General features: G+C 53.1%; 1 protein-coding gene across 1 annotated transcript in view; it reads left to right on the plus strand.

Moving 5' to 3' along the window:
- The window catches only part of PPP2R1A (protein phosphatase 2 scaffold subunit Aalpha), a 34,495-nt gene extending 16,111 nt beyond the window's left edge, over nucleotides 1-18,384 (plus strand). Inside the window, exons 4-15 of the mRNA XM_079722864.1 lie at nucleotides 5,278-5,510; nucleotides 6,729-6,876; nucleotides 6,996-7,151; nucleotides 8,978-9,092; nucleotides 9,202-9,272; nucleotides 9,716-9,850; nucleotides 13,409-13,582; nucleotides 13,916-13,976; nucleotides 14,690-14,844; nucleotides 15,684-15,826; nucleotides 17,689-17,780; nucleotides 17,936-18,384. Coding sequence (XP_079578990.1) covers nucleotides 5,278-5,510; nucleotides 6,729-6,876; nucleotides 6,996-7,151; nucleotides 8,978-9,092; nucleotides 9,202-9,272; nucleotides 9,716-9,850; nucleotides 13,409-13,582; nucleotides 13,916-13,976; nucleotides 14,690-14,844; nucleotides 15,684-15,826; nucleotides 17,689-17,780; nucleotides 17,936-17,952 — 1,500 coding nt within the window. The 3' untranslated portion in view covers nucleotides 17,953-18,384. The remainder of the gene's footprint in view (nucleotides 1-5,277; nucleotides 5,511-6,728; nucleotides 6,877-6,995; nucleotides 7,152-8,977; nucleotides 9,093-9,201; nucleotides 9,273-9,715; nucleotides 9,851-13,408; nucleotides 13,583-13,915; nucleotides 13,977-14,689; nucleotides 14,845-15,683; nucleotides 15,827-17,688; nucleotides 17,781-17,935) is intronic.
- The last annotated feature ends 1,462 nt before the right edge of the window (nucleotides 18,385-19,846 follow it).

Here is a 19,846-nt window from a genome sequence, read left to right on the forward strand (position 1 = left end):
GAAGCCCTTAGCACAGTACTTGGCATGTAGTAAGTACTCACAGATCTTAGCTCCATTGTCATTAATGCCGTATGTTGAGAGGTCGTGTCCACCCTTTGGGGTAGAGACAGCCGCCTGGAGCACCGAGGTTCAGCGTCGAAGGTCGCACGGCTGGCGAGTGGCGGAGCTGGGGTTCCAGGTGTGTCCACCCACTGCCTGCCTGTGTGACCCTGTGCTGGGTGATGGCTGGGGACAGAGATGGTCAGATACTGGTAGTAACTGCTGTTTGGGAGAAGAGAAGGGAGGAAGTGCTCCAGTCCTGTGACCTGCGTGGAAAGGCCCTTGGAGGTCGCTCAGTTTTCACGGTTCTTCAGAGCTGTGGAACAGCTCTGCCTCCTTTGTTTTCCTCCCAATAATGCTTCCGTGGTTCCTGAAGACATGTTATCATACTCTGGCATCTGCACTTGACGGTGTTTTACAGTTACTGTCAGCAGGGGTTGTTCCTCTTAGTGGTGTGTGAAATAATGTGCTTCTTATTGGGGTCTTGGATTTGAGCAGATATGGTCATTTGTTTTCTTCCAAACATGCATTAAGCATTAACTCTACGAAACTGTGATAATTATCATTAGATTCTGGTATCCTGCCTCTCATCTGAGTGCACATGTATCATTGTATATGCACACACAGAAAATTGTATGAGAATGAGGTCATTTCATACATTTTACACAGAACAGGACTGCTTAACACCAGGAACGTGAGGAGGTCCCTGGACCTACTGAAAGGGGTCCCTTGAACTCCATGGAACTATCTGCAGCCCCTGGTGTTTATCAGTCTTTCTGAGGAGAGAATTAATAGCTTTCAGCAGCTTCTCAGAGGACTCAGGAGCAGAGAACACTGTTGAGTACCCCACAGCTTCAACCAGAGCCACAGGTCTGCAGACAAAAGGCTGGAACCTGGCTTCCTTCCCCTGCCGAGTCAGGGTCTTCCACTGATCATTCCCAGTGAGGGAAACCCCTGTTATCCCGTGCTTCTGTTTGGGGAGCAGTCATGTGTGACCTCTGGAACTGGTATCCGTGAGGATCCTCTGGGCCAGGCAACACTGGGAACCCGCAGGCAAGTCAGGTCAGAATAGCTTCAGCCCACTCAGCACCTGCAGCGTGTGTTCTGAGTGCCTTATGTACAGTAACCCATTGTGTCCTGCAGCGACCCTGTGTGGCTTGTGCTGGTGTCACTTCACGGATGAGGAAACCGAGGCACAAGCTGGGAAGCGGCAGAGCCGGGATTTGAACCCAGGCCCCCAGCTCGCTGCCGCTACCGCTCCTCTGTGCTGTCTGCAGAGGCTCCTGGTGGCCCCACAGGCTGGTCTGCGCTGGAAGAAAGGGAAACCAGGGACCCGTAGAACCCAGAAGAGGCGGCTGACCTGGGTTGGATGGGATGGGGGAGCCGTTGAGGAGGAGCTCCTGGAGGAGGTGGATTTGACAAGTTACGGGAAATGCCTCTTTTGCAAGCTGTTCATTCCATGAACATGAGCAAGGACTGTGGGCTCCGGGAACCCAGAGGTGGGTCACGCCCGATCCCGGCCCTCGTTCTCTGCGGTGTGAGTGAGATGGAATTTCACAGAGATCCGTGTAGCTATAGTGTGAGGATTACTTCTGTATCAGCAGCTCTTAACCCTTTTGGAATCATGGGTCCCTTAGATGGAAACTCCAGACCCCCTCGTCAAACGAGCAGAGATGATTTTAGGAGGTTCGTGCCTTTCCCCCTCCCCAGGTTTGAGAGCCCCACCCTCCATCGCACAGAGGCCTCATGGCAGTGGGTCTTGGTCATGCAGGAACACCATTTGGGGCTCCCTCAGTGTGCGCCTTCCCGGGCCCTGCCCCCAGAGTCTGACTCTCAGGTCTGCGCTGGGAGGGGCCTCCTGGGTGGTCCTGCCGTGGGCGGTCTGGGAACCACACTGTGAGAACCTGTCCCTCCAGGAACCCACTGGGGCAGAGACCCTTGGGTGATGTAGCTACTGCTTAGCCTTGGGCCCCAGGCCTCTGTGATCGTGACAGGTTACCATAGGTTCCACTTACAGTCACTTGCTGAGTATTAATCAATTCTTACTCAGTATTTACTGAGGGGCTCTAAATGGAAGATTGAGTGCCTCCCGTGTGCCAGCCTGGGCGGTGGGAAAACAAGGAAATAGGAGGAGCCCGCTCCCTGCAGTGACACCACACCTGCAGCCGCACCCCTGTGAGCCGGCCCTGCACCCAGAGCCCTACGCTAGCGTGTCCCTGTGACACAGGCCGCACACTGAGGGTCCCCGGGCAGGCGTGGCTTTATGTTTTCCTTTTGAATCATTGCCCCCTCGCCCCCTCCCTCCCTCCCCCCTCCCTCCCCCCTCCTTCCCCCCTCCCTCCCCCCTCCCTCCCTCCCTCCCCCTCCCCCCCTCCCTCCCTCCCTCCCTCCCCCTCCCTCCCTCCCTCCCCCTCCCTCCTCCCTCCCTCCCCCTCCCTCCCTCCCTCCCTCCCTCCCTCCCCCTCCCTCCCCCCTCCCTCCCCCTCCCTCCCCCCTCCCTCCCCCTCCCTCCCCCCTCCCTCCCTCCCTCCCCCTCCCTCCCTCCCTCCCTCCCCCCTCCCTCCCTCCCCCCTCCCCCCTCCCCCCTCCCCCTCCCTCCCCCCTCCCTCCCTCCCTCCCCCCTCCCTCCCCCCTCCCTCCCTCCCTCCCTCCCCCCTCCCTCCCTCCCCCCTCCCCCCTCCCCCCCTCCCCCCTCCCCCCCTCCCCCTCCCTCCCCCCTCCCTCCCTCCCTCCCTCCTCCCTCCCCCCTCCCTCCCCCCCTCCCCCCTCCCTCCCTCCCTCCCCCCTCCCCCCTCCCCCCTCCCTCCTCCCTCCCTCCCCCCTCCCTCCCTCCCTCCCATGGCTGTGTTGGGTCCCCGCCATTGCACGGAGGCCCTCTCTAGCTGCGGAGAGTGCGAGCCACTCTGCGCCGTGGTGTGCGGGCCTCTCATTGCAGTGGCCTCTCCTGTTGCGGAGCACGGGCTCTAGGCGCGTGGGCTTCAGGAGTTGTGGCACGTGGGCTCAGTAGTTGTGGCTCACCGGCTCTAGAGCGCCGGCTCAGTAGTTGTGGCACATGGGCTTAGTTGCTCCACGGCATGTGGCATCTTCCCCGACCAGGGCTCGAACCTGTGTCCCCGGCATTGGCAGGTGGATTCTTAACCACTCTGCCACCAGGGAAGCCCCCATTGCCACCTTTTTAAAATGAGTTTTTAAAAATTCTGTTTTTGATTTTTTTTATCATGGTAAATTATAAATAATATTTACCATTTTAACCTTTTTTTTTTTTTTTTTTTGCGGTTAGGCGGGCCTCTCACTGTTGTGGCCTCTCCCCTTGCGGAGCACAGGCTCCGGAGCACAGGCTCAGTGGCCATGGCTCACGGGCCCAGCCGCTCCGCGGCATGTGGGATCTTCCCAGACCGGGGCACGAACCCGTGTCCCCTGCATCGGCAGGCGGACTCTCAACCACTGCGCCACCAGGGAAGCCCTAACCATTTTTAAGTGTACTCTTCCATGATGTTAAGTACATTCACGTTATGGTGCAGCCATCACTACCATTCATCTCCAGAACTTTCTCATCTTCCCCAAAGAAACTCTGTACTCGTTAACCAGTGACCCCCAAGCTCCTTACCCCAGCCCCCAGCAACCACCATTCCACTTTCTGTCTCTGTGAATCTGACTACAGACATACCTCAGAGATATTGTAGGCTTGGTCCCAGACTACCATAGTAAAGTGAATATTGCAATAAAACGAGTCACATGAATTTTTTTGTTTCCTAGTACATATAAAAGTTATGGTTACACTTTACTGTAGTCTATTAAATGTGCAATAGCATTCTGTCAAAAAAAGGTACATAGACCTTAGTTAATACTTTCTTGCTAAAAAATACTAACCATCATCTGAGCCTTCAGCGAGTTGTAGTCTTTTTGCAATAGTAACATCAAAGGTCACTGATCGCAGGTCACCATAACAAATACATTACTAATGAACAAGTCTGAAATATTGGGAGAATTACCAGAATGTGACACAAACTTGAAGTGAGCAAATGCTGTTGGAAAAGTGACATTGATGGAGTTGGTAGACGCCACAGACCTTCAGTTTGTAAAACAGTGCCGTATCTGCAAAGTGCAGTAAAGTGAAGCGCAGTAAAACGAGGCGTGCCAGTGCTCTGGACACCCCACATAAAGGAGTCATTCAGTATGGAGTCTTTTGCGACTGGCTAATTTCATTTAGCATAATGTCTTCAAGGTTCATCCATGTTGGAGCATGTGTTAAATGAGGTTTTTTTCACAGATAAGAACCTGCCCCTTTTGGCTGCTTTTGGGAAACCAGATTTGCTTTTACCAGCCATGTTTCCCCGTGGTGACAGCTGACAGAGCTGGAAAGCAGCTGTACTCCCTAGACTGTATGCTCTCCAGTTTGCCCCAGTCTCTGCCTCAGTTGTCCCCACCTGTCACCTTTGCCCATTGCTTCACTTCTGTTTCCTGCATGGGCCCTGGAAGCGTTGCCATTTATCATTTCTTTCTACTTTCTTTACCTGTCAGGGCAGGTTTGACTTCAGACCACAAACCTCCACATCTTTGTTTGAACAGATTAGGGTAAATTGAGTCTCCCTTCATTAGGTCAGTAATTCCCGAGTTCCTGCCCTGTGCCAAGAGGTCTGCTGGGGTCGGGGGTGAGCCAGTCAGATGTCCATAAAATAACGTGATCATTCCAGGCCTCACAGTAACAAACCAGTGAGAGGCACGAGCCTCAGAGTCCCCCAGTATTGTGAGATCCTGATGCAATTGCCTGTCAGAAACCACACCTTTGCTTTTCAGCCCTTTGGAGGTTCTGGAGCCAGCTGGCCCGGTTTAGATCCTGACTTGTGGCTGTTATGCTTGGGCAAGTTATTTAGCCTGTCTGTGCCTCAGTTTCCTCTTCATAGGACCTGCTTCATAGGATTCAGTGAGTTAGAACCAGTGCCCCCTAGAGGTGTGGCCCTGCTCAGAACACGTAGTAAATAGATGTTCCAGTCCACATCAGTGATGATTCCTGCACTTTGAGAAGCTGATGACAGTTGCAGCCCTCTCCTCAGAAAGTGACGTGTATAGTTTTGAGGTGTGTGGACCCCACTGAAACGCCTTCAGGGACCTGTGAAAGAGGTTCTTCAGGGAAGGCAGCCTGGCTTGGGGGGTCAGGGAAGGCCTGTTGGAGGAGCTGAGCAGTGTGGGTGGGGCGGGGGGAGGGAGCTGGGCAGTGACCTCGTGTTCTGCCCCCAGCCACCCCTGGAGTCGCTGGCCACGGTGGAGGAAACCGTGGTGCGGGACAAGGCGGTGGAGTCCCTGCGGGCCATCTCGCACGAGCACTCGCCCTCCGACCTTGAGGCCCACTTCGTGCCGCTCGTGAAGCGGCTGGCGGGCGGCGACTGGTTCACCTCCCGCACGTCGGCCTGCGGCCTCTTCTCCGTCTGCTACCCCCGCGTGTCCAGTGCCGTCAAGGCGGAACTTCGACAGTGAGTCCTCTGGCCAGACCCAGCCTCCTCCCTCTGCTTGGTCCCCTCCTCTCAAGCCTCGGCCCCCTCTAGGCCCATCCAGGGCCCAAAGGCCCCAGAGCTCTTCCAGCCCCCACTCCGCTCTGCCCACCCCTCAGAGACGTGGTGTCTGGACACAGCTGGGTGTGAACCCAGGCGCTGCCTCTTGGTCATTTAGGAAGTGGAGATAATGATGGTTCTTCCTCCCATTGGTTATTGTGAAGATTTAAAAGACTTAGTACATACAAAATGCTTAGAACAGAATCTGGTACACAGAAGCACTCAACAAGTGATGTGTGATGCTATCTTAGGCCTGTTTCCAGTTGGCAGATAGGAGGCCGCCTCTTCCACGACCCTTCTCCCCTTTGGCTTGATACCCCAGGGAATTGCTTGCATGTAAGACTTGGCTTCCAGAAGAACCAGTGAAAATATTTTTAATTGGATTAAAATTTTCTATTAACGTGTGTTTCCCCTCCCTCTGGACTTGTGTCCATCCACCATCTTCATGAACCACTGAGCAGCCAGCCCAGGCCCTGAGCCAGCACTCCTTCCAGAATACTGGTCTACAGCTGCCTGCAGGCACTTAGAGGGCTGCATGTGCCCCCGTGCATCTCTAACTGGAGCAGTCACTGCCGGAAGGGAAAATCTTTTTTTTTTTTTTGCGGTACGCGGGCTTCTCACTGTTGTGGCCTCTCCCATTGCGGAGCACAGGCTCCGGACGTGCAGGCTCAGTGGCCATTGCTCACGGGCCCAGCCGCTCCGTGGCATGTGGGATCTTCCCAGACCGGGGCACAAACCCGTGTCCACTGCATCGGCAGGCGGACTCTCAACCACTGCGCCACCAGGGAAGCCCGGAAAATCTTTGAGTAGCCTCAGCCCAGCACCTTAGCCAAGCAATTTTATGTGGTCATAATAATATAATCAGTACCTACCATTCACTATAGACTTATGTGCAGAAAGGCTGCTGATTGTTTCATGCACATTGTCTCATTTAACCCTCATAACGACCCTGTAGGGTAGGTACTGTTATCAGCTCCACTGTGTAGGGCTGGGAAGATTCAGAGGCCTTCACTCGCCTAGGGTCACCCAGGCAAAGCCAGGAACTGCATGACTATAGCGTCTGTGCTCGCCCTCCGTGGTGTTGCCTGCTGCCTTGGGATCCCAGGGATCCCTCCTCCTGAGCCCCATCCCAACCCCCAGGTACTTCCGGAACCTGTGCTCAGATGACACCCCCATGGTGCGGCGGGCCGCAGCCTCCAAGCTGGGGGAGTTCGCCAAGGTGCTGGAGCTGGACAACGTCAAGAGTGAGATCATCCCCATGTTCTCCAACCTGGCCTCTGACGAGCAGGTGGGGTCTGCTCCACACCCCTCTCCTCTGTCTCCCTCCGGTGGACCCTGAGTCTGAAAGGGAGTCCCAGGGCTGATGGGGCCTCTGCTGCACTCTCCCTGTTCCCATCCTCTCCTCAGGACTCGGTGCGGCTGCTAGCGGTGGAGGCGTGTGTGAACATCGCCCAGCTCCTGCCCCAGGAGGATCTGGAGGCCCTGGTGATGCCCACCCTGCGCCAGGCTGCTGAGGACAAGTCCTGGCGTGTCCGATACATGGTGGCCGACAAGTTCACAGAGGTACATGAGGGGGCTGTTGGCAGCGTCTCACAGGTGCGGAGACTGAGGCCTCAGGCAAAGGGGAGGGACCACATACAGTAGCTGGATTTAGTGAAGCCCAGGGGAATCATCGGGTGTTTAAGCGGTAAGATCTCGGTAATCATCCATTTGGATCTCACTTCACTTGCCAATCCTGATTGAAGGGTTCTGAGCCAACTTAAGGTTCTGTGGGAGAGAACCACAGGAGCAGAGAAAGGATAGCATGTATGTGTTCCTGACCTAATCGAACTTTATCTCCTTTTACAAAAGGGAAGACATAGTCTATTTGCTGGGGCTGCTGTGGCCGAGTACCACAGACTGGGTGGTACTTTATTTCCCCACCGTTCTGGAGGCTAGAAGTCCAAAATCAAAGTGTCAGCAGGGGTGGTTTTTCTGAGACTTCTTTTCCTTGGTTGTAGATGGCTCTCTTCTCCCCGTGTCTTTAATTGTGTGTCTGTGTTCTCATCTCCTCTCTTCTTATAAAGACTTTAGTCATTTTGGATTAGGGCTCACCCTAATGACCTTATTTTACCTTATGACTTCTTTAAAGACCCTGTCTTCAAGTATAGTCACATTCTGAGGTTCCAGGGAGGTGTGGGGTGTGTTAGGACTTCAGTGTATGAATTTCAGGGGAGATACAGTTCAGCCCCATAAGACAGCCCAGAGGTTAGACTGGTCACAGTGACACCATCAGGCGGGCAGAACAGGGACAAGATGCCACGTGTCCCAGGACAGTGCTCTTTCCACAGAAATCTTAGTTTGCTTATCGCACAAGCAGGTTTATTGAGCACCAGCTCTTTGCTGGGCATTGGGGTACGGTGAGTTCAGCACATCCCTGGCCTTCAGGGAACAGACAGCCTGAAGGGGGAGGCCAGCTGAGACAGAGGGAAGTGTAATGTTGAAGTGTGACAGGTGCGGGGCTGGCGGGTGTTCCTGGGCCTGGAAGCACTGAGGCAGGTCCTGGAAGATGAGTGGGTGAGGACTGGGGTAGGGACTGTGTCTGGTGTGGGCAGCGGACACTGGGCAGTGAGGGCAAGTACAAGCAAGGGCATGTGGGACTGGCTTTGGGGCAAGGGGACACTGGAGAGCTGGGCACCAGGCCCCCGGGGTCCTCACCTCTCCCCTTGGTCAGGAACCGCCCTGCCTCCCCCAGGCCTCCAGAAGCGGCACGCCAGCAGGACCTGTGTGCCTGTTCTTGCCTGGTGTCATGAGATGCGGAGGGCCTAGCGTGCCTGCTTCCCTCTTGACATTTAGCATTTCATCTTCATTACAAAAGTCACACGGGCTCTGGTAACCAATCTCAGAAAACACAGAAATATTTAAATCAAAAAGTGAGAGCCACCACACATCATTAGACTGTTTTTGGATCACGTAACAGAAAACCCAACCCCGAATAGCCTGAACAGGAAGGAGGTCTGTGGTTCTTTCTAATGCAGACAACAATACTGTGCAGTAAGTACCCTCGTGGTTTGAGGAGACAGAGGCCCAGAGACGTACAGGGACTCACCCAGGGTCGCACAGGTGGTAAGTAAGAGTAAGAATTTGAGCCAGGCAGTTGGACTCCAGAGCCATGCTCGTGACCACTGCACTACCCAGCCCAACTCGGCACTGTACAACAAGGAAACCAAGGCTCAGAGAGGCTCCGAGACTTGGCCGAGGTCACCCCCATGGCCCTGGCATTACATCTCAGCAGTGATTTCAGGGACTGTTTTTTACTCCATTCGTGGTGCCTTTATCTTTGATTTTGTTCTCATTCATTTAGAATACCTGCCAAGCCCTTTGACCCCCCTGACCTTCCCTTTCTGCAGCTCCAGAAAGCAGTGGGGCCTGAGATCACCAAGACGGACCTGGTCCCTGCCTTCCAGAACCTGATGAAAGACTGTGAGGCCGAGGTGAGGGCCGCAGCCTCCCACAAGGTCAAAGGTTGGTGCTGGCAACCAGGACACAGTAAGCGGGTGGGTGTCCGGGAGGCTGAAGGCAGAGCTAGGACATCAGGTCTTACCTGCCGCCACCTCCCTTTCCCTGCCCACAGAATTCTGTGAAAACCTCTCAGCTGACTGTCGGGAGAATGTGATCATGACCCAGATCTTGCCCTGCATCAAGGTAACAGGGAACTTGGCGGGAGGAATAGAGCAGATCTGAGCCTTCTGGAAAGAAGGGATGGGGATTGGGCATTAGTGGCAGCCAGATGCAAACCAAGTTCCCGGCCTTCCAGGAGCGGGCGGTCTTGGGTTTGGAGCAGTTAGGGGCCCTGAGTGCAGGCAGCGTCTGGGGCTCAGGGCTGGACGCGGGGGCAGGGAGTGCTTCCCCCTCGAAGCTCACTGGATCTCCTCATCCAGAGAGCTCTGGGATTGGGGTGAAAGCTGCTGGGAACAGGGGTCGTTGAACTCTAGGCAGGCCGGACATGTACGGACCTGCAATTCCCCGTGTACTCCAAGCCTGCCCTGGATTGAGATGGAGAGAGTAGGCTGTGTCTAGGGCTTCTTAGGAGTTGGAGTCTTCTTGGCCACTGACCCTGTGGCTCCCCCATTCCTTCTCCCTCCCAGGAGCTGGTGTCAGACGCCAACCAACATGTCAAGTCGGCCCTGGCCTCAGTCATCATGGGCCTCTCTCCCATCCTGGGCAAAGACAACACCATCGAGCACCTCCTGCCCCTCTTCCTGGCTCAGCTGAAGGATGAGGTAAGGGCACCGGGAAGGCTCTGTGCTCTCGCTGTGACAGGTGGGGCAGCTGCTTTCCCAGGTTCGCCAGGATCTTCAGCAAACACCCAGGTTGCCAAGGAGTTGAATGTTTGTGGGCATGATGGACTGCACGTTAGCTTATTTGTTTATTAGGCGTTTGTTTTGCATGCCCTTATTCTGTACTAGTCCTTTTTTCCTGGGCACTAGGGATTCCAAGAAAAAAGAATGAGACACTTTTGATCCTCAAGGACCTTCAGAGACTGGCAGTGGAGAGGGACAGACGGGCAGTCCCATGATGCCCTGATCATACAGGTGCTGTGATACATTCATGATGATCAGAGTTCAGGCTAAGATGCTGTAATAGAGACCCCAAAATACAGTGGCTTAAATAAGAGAATTATTTCTCTCACAACACTCCAGAGGTGGGGTGGACCTACACTGGGGGGTTGGCCCTGCTGACCTTGGCTCTCTGTGGGTCTGAGGTGGCTGAAGGGGGAGGGCACCGACCAGCAGCAGGCCCAGTCCTCTCAACAGTAAGACCCCAAAGAGGGCACCCATCCTGTCTATTCACACCCCATTGGCCAGAGCCAGTCATGCGACTGACCTCAGCTAGCTATTTATTTGGCTTGAAGCACAAAAGATGAGAGAGAGCACCGCGCGATGGCTGGAGAGGCCATGGGGTGACAGCCAGGGCAGGAGTGTGGACTTGAACCTGAGGTGGAGGAGGCGGAGCAGGTCTGGGTGTTGGGAAGGAGCCCTGAGACGTGTCGAAGGAAGATGCAAGTGCTGCAGCCTGAAGAGGCGCAGGGAGACCAGACTGGAGGCTGCTGCTGGAGTCTGGGAGGGGGGGTGAAGCTGCAGAGGTACGGCTGGTTTTGAGAGGTAGGAGGGGCCGTGCCGGGGCCTGGGGGCCCGCAGGCCCCCTGCTGTTTGCCTTGGTGGGGACTGGGCAGATGGTGATACCACAGGCTAGTGTGAGACCCGTTAGTGTAACTTCTGTGTTCTCAGAGACCTCACCCTGACATACATGCACATGCACACGAGCGTGCGTACACCACACACACACACGGGCACACATATGCGGTGCACTAGGAAGTTGGAGGGAACATTGTAACAGTTCATTTCTTCACAGGTGAGTCCCCTGCTGTGCACACCCCTCCCCCAATTATGACAGTTGAGGCTTTTATAATCATTGGATATAATGTCCTTTTAAGAAAGATAAGTAAACTTAAAATTAAATCATCTGTGTTATTTATGTAAACGGTGTTTCATGAACATTCGCAGCAGCTATATCTAGTGGAAGATTCAAAGGACTGTAACAGAAAAAGTGAAACTAACAAGCTGATGAGCCCTGGGCCGGTTCCTTCCCTCTCTGTCTCCCTGAGTATCCTTGGCTTTAGGAAGAAACACATTAATCCAGTGAAGGGGAGGGGGAAGTTGTGTTGGCTCTGAGAGTCGTCTTCAGTTCTTAGACTAGGTAGTAGGAAATTGGCTGTCTTTCATTCCTAAAGGAGGCTATTATTTTTGAAAAGCAGGACTTAACGTGCTTTTCTCAAAGGATTTGTGGAGAGGCCTTTTGGGAAATCTCACTTTGGAGCCGGCAACTGAGGCTGTCTTGTCTTTTCAGCGGTTGCCATTACTCTTCTTCATTGCGTGCTGGGTCTTAGTCCCCATGGCCACCCTTAGCTCCAGTGATTTGCCTGAACAACCTTCGGACCTCAGAAAAGCTGTTATACTCATGGTCACTGTTGATTACAGTGAAAGGATACAGATTAATATCCTCAAAGGAAGAAGGTGCATGAGACCAGGCGCCAGTTTCCAGTTATCTTCTGCCAATGGAGTTATACATAGTGCGTTTAATTCTCCCAGCACCAACGTGTGACAGCACATGAGGAGACTGCCAGCTAGGGAAGCTCGCCGAGCCTTGGTTTCCAGGACTTTTATTGGGGGTTGGTCACGTAGGCATGGAATGGAGCCGTTCGCGTGGCTGACCTTAGGTTACTCTGTCTCCAGCCCCTGTAGAGGTCAAGTTGATGCCACATGGCTCAAGGTCCTCACCATAAATCACATTATTAGCATACTCTATCTGGCATGGCCCAAGGCCCCCAGGTAAACAAAGACCCTTTTATCAGGTTGGATATTCCAGGTGCTTAGAGATCACCTCCCAGGAGCTGGTCAAGGGCCAGTCCTTTGGAATGTGCCAAGTTTGAACAGCCTAGACCTGTCCAGTTAACCCTTTACTGCACACTTGCTTATTTGGTTCACTGATTCATTTCAGTGTTTGCTCCCTTACCCCACAGCTCCCAGAGGGAGATGTAGAAAAAATTAACTGTGGTGTCTGCCATCCAGGAATATATGATGTTGGACAAGGAATTAGTTGTGTTTATGTGCCTTTTCTTTTTTTTTTTTTTTGCGGTATGCGGGCCTCTCACTGTTGTGGCCTCTCCCATTGCGGAGCACAGGCTCCGGATGTGCAGGCTCAGAGGCCATGGCTCACGGGCCCAGCCACTCCGCGGCATGTGGGATCCTCCCAGACCGGGGCACGAACCCGTGTCCCCTGCATCGGCAGGCGGACTCTCAACCACTGCGCCACCAGGGAAGCCCCTATGTGCCTTTTCTTAAAAGTTGCTTCAAAGGTTTTTAGAAGCAGATGGGGGCACAGATTTCCTTGCTATCCTAAGATAGAGCGTTCTTATGAACCTGTCATAAGTCGAAATGGTGTAGAGCAAAGAAGCAGTTTTTTTCTCTCGTAAAAGCAAAAATCCTCTTTGGGTTTCTTTGGGTTAGCAAAAGCAGGCACCAGTGTAGGTCTTTTCATAAACTCAAAGTGGTGTAAAGCGAACTTATGAAAAGTGGGGGATACCCGCATATGTGCACGTTGTAAGTCAGAGCTCATAATATTGGTAGTCACCTAGTTGTTCAAAAATATTTCTTTATTCCTTCGTTTTTTTCTTTCAGCTGATGTACTGAGCACCTACTATGGTCCAGAAACTCTGCTGGGTACTGGAGACATAAGGATAAATGAGACGTGCTCCTTACAGAGCTCAAAGACTAGCAAAAAGAGTAAAAGCAACAGAAATGATAAAAGTAATAAACTCCCACATGCCAAGCCCTTTGTGGATCAGGCAGTTCAGTAGCCTCTACCACCCTTTGGGATTAGATGGACGTTTCTGTGTCACAGATTGATATCCAGGAATGTTAAGCCCCTTGCCAAAGGGCTCCCAGCTAGCAAATGGCAGAGCTGGGATTAGTATCTTGTCTGTTTTTCCCAGGGCACCGTGTTTTTGCACTGTGATTCCTGCAACTTCTTCAAAAGGGCTAAACATTTCTTGTGCTTCTATGATGAGATTTGAAAAGCTGTCCCATTTAATAATTCATGTTGCTTGCTTTGTGTGTGCTTTTAATGCGTCCCCAGGGCCGGGAGCTGGGCTTGGGCAGTGGTAGTCTGCCCTGCAGAGATGTGTATTCCACGAGGTCGGTGTGGTTGAGCCCTTTGCGCCCTGCCCTGGGTTCTGCATGTGTTGGCCTTCTCCCAGAACCCTTCTGTCCTCTCCTCAGTGCCCGGAGGTGCGGCTGAACATCATCTCCAACCTGGACTGCGTAAACGAGGTGATTGGCATCCGGCAGCTGTCCCAGTCCCTGCTTCCCGCCATTGTGGAGCTGGCTGAGGATGCCAAGTGGCGAGTGCGGCTGGCCATCATTGAGTACATGCCTCTGCTGGCTGGACAGCTGGTGAGTGCGGAGGCCTGGTGCCAGGCACGCTGCCCTGGGAGAGGTGGACGGTGGAGTCTAGTCACAGTGCAGTGTGTCCTGGGCTGTGCCGGTGGACCTGGGGGCCGTGAGGGCTCAGTGGAAGGTGTGAGGACTGTCCGGGGAGTCGGAGGAAGGTGCACAGGAAATAGGGCCTTTATAAGATGGATAGAATTAAATGAGAGAGAGGAGAGAGAGAAGCCCCTCAGGTGAAGCTGAGCAGTGTCCCGGCTGCTTGGGGTGGGTGTGTTTTCCCTGAGGTTTGCTGGAAACTACCCGGTCTCCCGTGATCCCTTACTTCCTTGTCTTCTGCAGGGGGTGGAGTTCTTTGATGAGAAACTCAACTCCTTGTGCATGGCCTGGCTTGTAGATCATGGTGAGTACTTCTGGTGTCTCTGGGAGGAGGTGGGGGCTCCAGGAGGAAGGCAGGGGTGGGTTGTCTGGGGCAGGTGGGGGGAGGGAGGAGGCTAGAGTCACTCTCCCATGCTGTCAGATGCTCATGTGGACCAACTCCTTGCTTTTTGGAGTCCCAGAGAAGCGCAGGGGTCGGAGGCGGACATAACAGGTCACCCTGGGGCTGCCTGCTACAGTCAAGAGTCCTAGGGCCACCAAGCAGACAGCCTGGGTTTGAATCCCATCTCCTGGCTGTTGAAGCTTAAGCAAGTCACTTGCCATCTTTGAGCCCATGCTCATTCTGTGAAACATGGGACTTCTCATCCCAGACTTTCAAGGCCATTGTGAGAACTGCTCATTGTTTTCACTAAGAGTGGCAAAAATAAAAGTTAACATTTTTCTGTAACAGGCAGGCTCCATTCCATGTACTAAGTACTAAATCATTTGCTTGGGCAAATCACTTCTCGGAGCCTCAGTGTGCCCGTCTGTATCTTGGAGCTCTTGAGGTACTGCGTGGAAAGGAAACCCTACATTTAGCACACAGCAAGCCCTTTCTTTCTCTTGGAGTTTATTGGTTCGTATGTGGCCTGGTACCTAGGACTGCTCGGTAGGCAGTAGCGAGTGTGACTGTGACTCCCCGCCCGAGTCAGTCCTTCACCTCTGAATCACCGCCCCCTGTCCCTCATCCTTCTGCAGTCTATGCCATCCGCGAGGCGGCCACCAGCAACCTGAAGAAACTGGTGGAGAAGTTTGGGAAGGAGTGGGCCCATGCTACTATCATCCCCAAGGTCTTGGCCATGTCTGGGGACCCCAACTACCTGCACCGCATGACTACGCTCTTCTGCATCAATGTGAGCATGCCCACCTGCCTCCGGCCTGTCCCTGAGGGATGGGGAGTACCTAGGAGAGGAGGAATGGCAGAGGGTCCTCAGGGGAGAAGCCTGGCTTGGGGGTGGGGAGGTGATGGGATCTGGGGTTGCAGGGGTGAGTCCTTGGGGAACTGCAGGCCAGAGGTTGGGGCTCCCCAGTCAGAGTCACAGGGCCTCTGGGGGTGGGGACCTGACGTTGTGGGAGGCCCAGGACTAGGGAGACTTGGCCTCTCGGAACAGTGATTGCCAAACCTTTCTGAGCACCCTCTCCTTCCCCACAAAATGTGTATATATCTATTTATGATACAATGGTTAAATGTGCAGTTTATAGAATCAGACCTGCTTTTTAATTCTAGCTCTGCCATATATTAGCTATATTTAATCACTTAAATAAACCATACACATAACTAGAAATTAAAGGATAGGATTTCAAAACTAACATAACTAAGTGTTCTGATAATTTCTTCCCGTGCCTCACTTCGGAGACCACTGCACTGAGGAAGGGATCCCAGGGGTCAGGAATCAAGTCCCATCCCAAGAGGATGAAGGGAAGTCTGAGGGTGGGGAGACAGGATGGGACAGTGTGGACTGGGGGTTTGCGGGGCAGGGAGACAGTGGTGTTAGGAGGGTGTTAGGGGAAATGGGAGCTTCCGGAGAATAAACTACCCTCAGGGTGGGCGAATCTGGGCTCAGAACTCCCCCTGTTGCTCAGCTTCACCCTCTGGCCTGACAGTCACCAGAGTGGCCTGGTCAGAAAGGGAGAGAAATGGGAGTTAGCCATGCACTTTGGGTAGTCACCCTCTGCTCCTCACTACCTCCAGGTGCTGTCTGAGGTCTGTGGGCAGGACATCACCACCAAGCACATGCTGCCCACAGTGCTGCGTATGGCTGGGGACCCCGTCGCCAATGTCCGCTTCAATGTGGCCAAGTCCCTGCAGAAGATAGGGCCCATCCTGGACAACAGGTGAGGCCTGGACCCTCCTTCACACACCAGCAGCGCTGGTTTTGGGCATCTTAATCTTTGACTTTTGAAGGCAGAGCTTAGGGTTTGAGGCCCGGCACTGCTGTTTGCTTGCTCTGTGACCGCGAGGTCTTAGTTTCTTCAAATGTAGAATGAGAATTCACATGACCTGCCTCACATAGTGTGAGGGGGTGAGAAGGTGGCAGTTCTATATAATAGCAACAAATCATTAGAAAATAAAATTAACAAGTGTGTGTGTGTAATTTACAATTGCACCAAAACCATCAAATACCAAGTAATAAACTTAATGAAAGATGTGTAATACCTCTAGTGAAAACTATGAAATGTTGCTTTGGGAAATTAAAGAAGACATACATAATATTCATGGATGGGGTGGTTCCCCAGACTCATAAGTTTAGTATAATCTCAGTTCATCTCAGCAGGTTCTTTGTTGAAAAATTGACAAGTAGATTCTGCAATTAACGTGAAAATGCAAAGATCTGGAATAAGCAAGTCGATCCTAAAGAATAACAGAGTTGGAAGACTTATGCTACCAGATACCAAGACTTAACTATGATGCCACAGTAATTAAAAAGTGAGGTGTTGGCACAATAATATTCAAATAGCTCAATGGCACAGAATTGAGGGCACAGAAACAGACCCTCGTGTATACCACAGCAGCTGCTACTGCAGTTCAGTGGGGGAAATGGATCGCTCTGTCAGAATGACTAAACTAAAAAAGCTCAGTGGCGCAGTGTTGGTGAAGAACACTCTGGTGTTGGTAGACGTCTGGAACTCTCATATCTTGCCGGTGGGGCTGTAAATAATAAATAGGCCTAATCATTGAAAATTGGTAGAGTTGAGTGAAGCTAATTAGACGTACACCCCATGAGCTGGCGTGTCCTCTCCCGGGTGTATCCTCTCCTGGGTGTATATCCGAGAGAAAGGAGTGCTTGTTTCTAACAAAAGAATGTTTATGGTAGCTTTATTCATATTAACCATGAAGTGGAAACAGCACAAGTGCCCATCGACAGTATAGTGGATAAGTTGTGGTTTATTCATATGGTAGGAGACTATTTAGCAATAAAAAGCCTCCTTCCTGCTGTATGCAGCAACCTAGGTGACTCTCAAAGACTCACCTGCGTGAGAAGCCAGGCCCAAGAAAACCTATCCTGGGATTCCATTCATATCAACTTCAAAAATGGATGAAGGGGCATGTAGGTGATGGAAATGAGAAAAGTGGTTATATTGGCGGGGGGAGCTCTGTCAACTGGAAGGGGACATGTGACACCTGCACCTCTGACTTCTCTCTCTGTCCACGACACAGCTTCATACCTTTAGTTTCTCTCTGAAGTCCACCTTCGTTTCCCCAGACAACCGAGTGTCGGTGCAGATGCCTTTCCCTGGGCCCCTTACCTCCCTGGGCCCCTTACCTCCCTGGGCTCCTGTAGGGCCAAGGCCCTCCATTTTGGCGCTTGCCTCTCCGGTTACTCTTCATCAGTTTGGTCTGTGTCTTCCTCCCATCCCAGGCTCCACGTGGGTGAGAATCAAGAGGGTTGGATTTTCCACTGTGTTCACATCTAATATGCAGTAGGCCTCAATAAATATGTTAAATGAATGGAAGGTACCGATTGCTAAGGCTCAGAGACTTGTGGGTTCTGGATTCCACTTTTCCACACTGTCTGACCTCCCTGTACCTGTTCTGGGCCCCAGAGGCCTCTGTCCTGGTTTGTCAGACTTTCAACCTTCAAAGTAACTGTTTCTCTGGCCCCTGAGACTCTTAATTCAATTGTGTGTCTGTCTGTGCACACCTCGTGCCCCCGGCCCCACCTGGCTGACCCCTTGCCCTCCTCTTCTCTTCCCAGCACACTGCAGAGCGAAGTCAAGCCCATCCTAGAGAAGCTGACCCAGGACCAGGACGTGGACGTCAAGTACTTTGCCCAGGAGGCTCTGACTGGTAAGGCATTGAGAACTCCGAGACCCCAGCGGCAGGGTGGTCTGCAAGGATGGCGCTAGGCCTGGGAGCAGCTGCTCCAGGTGGGGAGACGCAGGAGCAGCTGTGGGCAGAGGGCTAGCTGCTCTTCTGACTCCCAGCTGTTCCTGTTCCCCCAGTTCTGTCTCTCGCCTGATGCTGGAAGAGGAGCCAACGCCGGCCTCTGGTGTCCACCCTCCCCCCGAGTCCCTCCCTCAGGGAGACATTGGGGGCCTTTGGCTGTCATTCCCTGTGCATGGTCTGACCCCAGGCCCCTCCCCCAGCACGGGTCCTCCCCTCCCCAGCCTGGGAATCCGACTTCTCACCATCCACCTCCCAAGGGGCTGAGGGGAGCGCAAGTTGGGACAGGGCAGAGACCTTGGGAGGAAGGGGCCACTGCCGCCCACGCTGGGGGAGAGATGTGAGCATCCCGGGTCACTGGCTCCTACTGCTGTAATGGGGACCCTCTCTGCCATCTACTTCTCCACCTCCCTTCCTTCCCCTCAGTGGTTTTCTTTGTGTCAACTGTGTCGTTTTTATTTTATTCCTTTTTTTCCCCTTTTCACAGAGAAATAAAGGTCTAGAAATAGCTGGTCCTCTGGTGTTAGTCGCTAGCATGGAGAAGAGGGCACCACCTCAGTGTCACAGTCTTGCCCTTCTCTCTGGGGAGGACCTAATTACTGGGCTCGCACACCCCTGTGTCCTGCGAGTGAGGAGGGTTCTCTGGGAAGCCGATGGGAGTGCAGCTGGCCCACTGGGTAGCGGGTCCACGAGGTGTCTCTGGCCAGCACAGTCCTGAGGTGCAGTTCAGTTTCACAGACGTTGGCTGAGTATGTGGTGGTTAAGAGCAGGTGCCTTGGAGCCAGACTGCTTGCATCCACATCCCAGTTCCTTCACTTAATAGCTGTGTGGCCTTGAGTAGGTTGCCCAGTCTTTCTGAACTCAGGTTACAAGAGTGTGTAAAATGGGGATAACAGTAGAACCAGATTGAGGGGCCAGGTGTGAAGACTCAATGAGTTAATACACATAAGGTGGATACTGACTCGGGCATCAGAGGAGTCGCTCGGGAGCTGTAACTTGCTGGAGAACCCCCTGTGGTTGGGAGGTCTCAGGATAGTCACGGCTGTGACAGGGAGCAGGCCGGGGACTGTGGCTAGACAGAACCAGTTATCCCACAACATCTGTCTGCCTATTTCTTTACTAAGATAGACACCCTGATTTTTAGCTGGGCACATGACTGCCTGGATTCAAGGCAGTTTCCCAGGGTCTCTTGAAATTTGGTGTGGCATTGCGATTAAATTCTGGCCAGTAATATGTGAACAAAGTGGTATGTGCAGCTCTTAGGAAGGGTTCCTAAGCGGGGAGGAGATAGGCTCCCCCTCCTTTCCTCCTTCGGGTGCTCTGGAATGTGGAACAGATGGCCGGAATGGGAGCAGCCATCCCAGGCCCGGAAGTGATCTTAGACGTGTAGGCCCAGCAAGGCAGCAGAACAAGATAGGCGGAGCCTGGGTTCCTGATGCTGCCGAGACCCACACAAGTTACCAGTCGCCTGGGAGAGTTAAACTGTTTAAGTGACTGTTTGGGGTTTCATCACTTACAGGTCACCCGAGTTCTAACTGATGCAGGGACCAAAGAGCCCCAGAGAGAGGAGCAGCAGACGTAGTGGATGGTGGTGCGTGTAAGGTTTCACAGAGGACATGACACCTGAGTGAAATCTGGCTCCGCAGGGTGGAGGGGAAGTTGGCATTGGGTGACAAGGTGCTTTCACCAGCTCAGTCCTCACGTTACCGAGTCCCTACTGTTCGTTAGACCACATCGAACCCTGGGGGGTGAGGGTGAAAGGGACTCTGTTCCTCCTGTTATTAGCTCACCTTCATTTCCTAAGGGCAGGGCCTGTGGTTTAAACTCAGTCCCCCCACCCCACCAAACCCAAATGTACCTTTCCTGGGTTATAAACATGTGAAGGACTGGACGAGTGAAGAACTCATGCGGTGGGCAGGCAGGCAGTGTACTAATCACTTGCAGCGTGATGTTGGATGTTCAAGCTTCGT

Source organism: Hyperoodon ampullatus (assembly GCF_949752795.1).
Source record: "Hyperoodon ampullatus genome assembly, chromosome: 18".
Lineage (NCBI taxonomy): Eukaryota > Metazoa > Chordata > Mammalia > Artiodactyla > Ziphiidae > Hyperoodon > Hyperoodon ampullatus.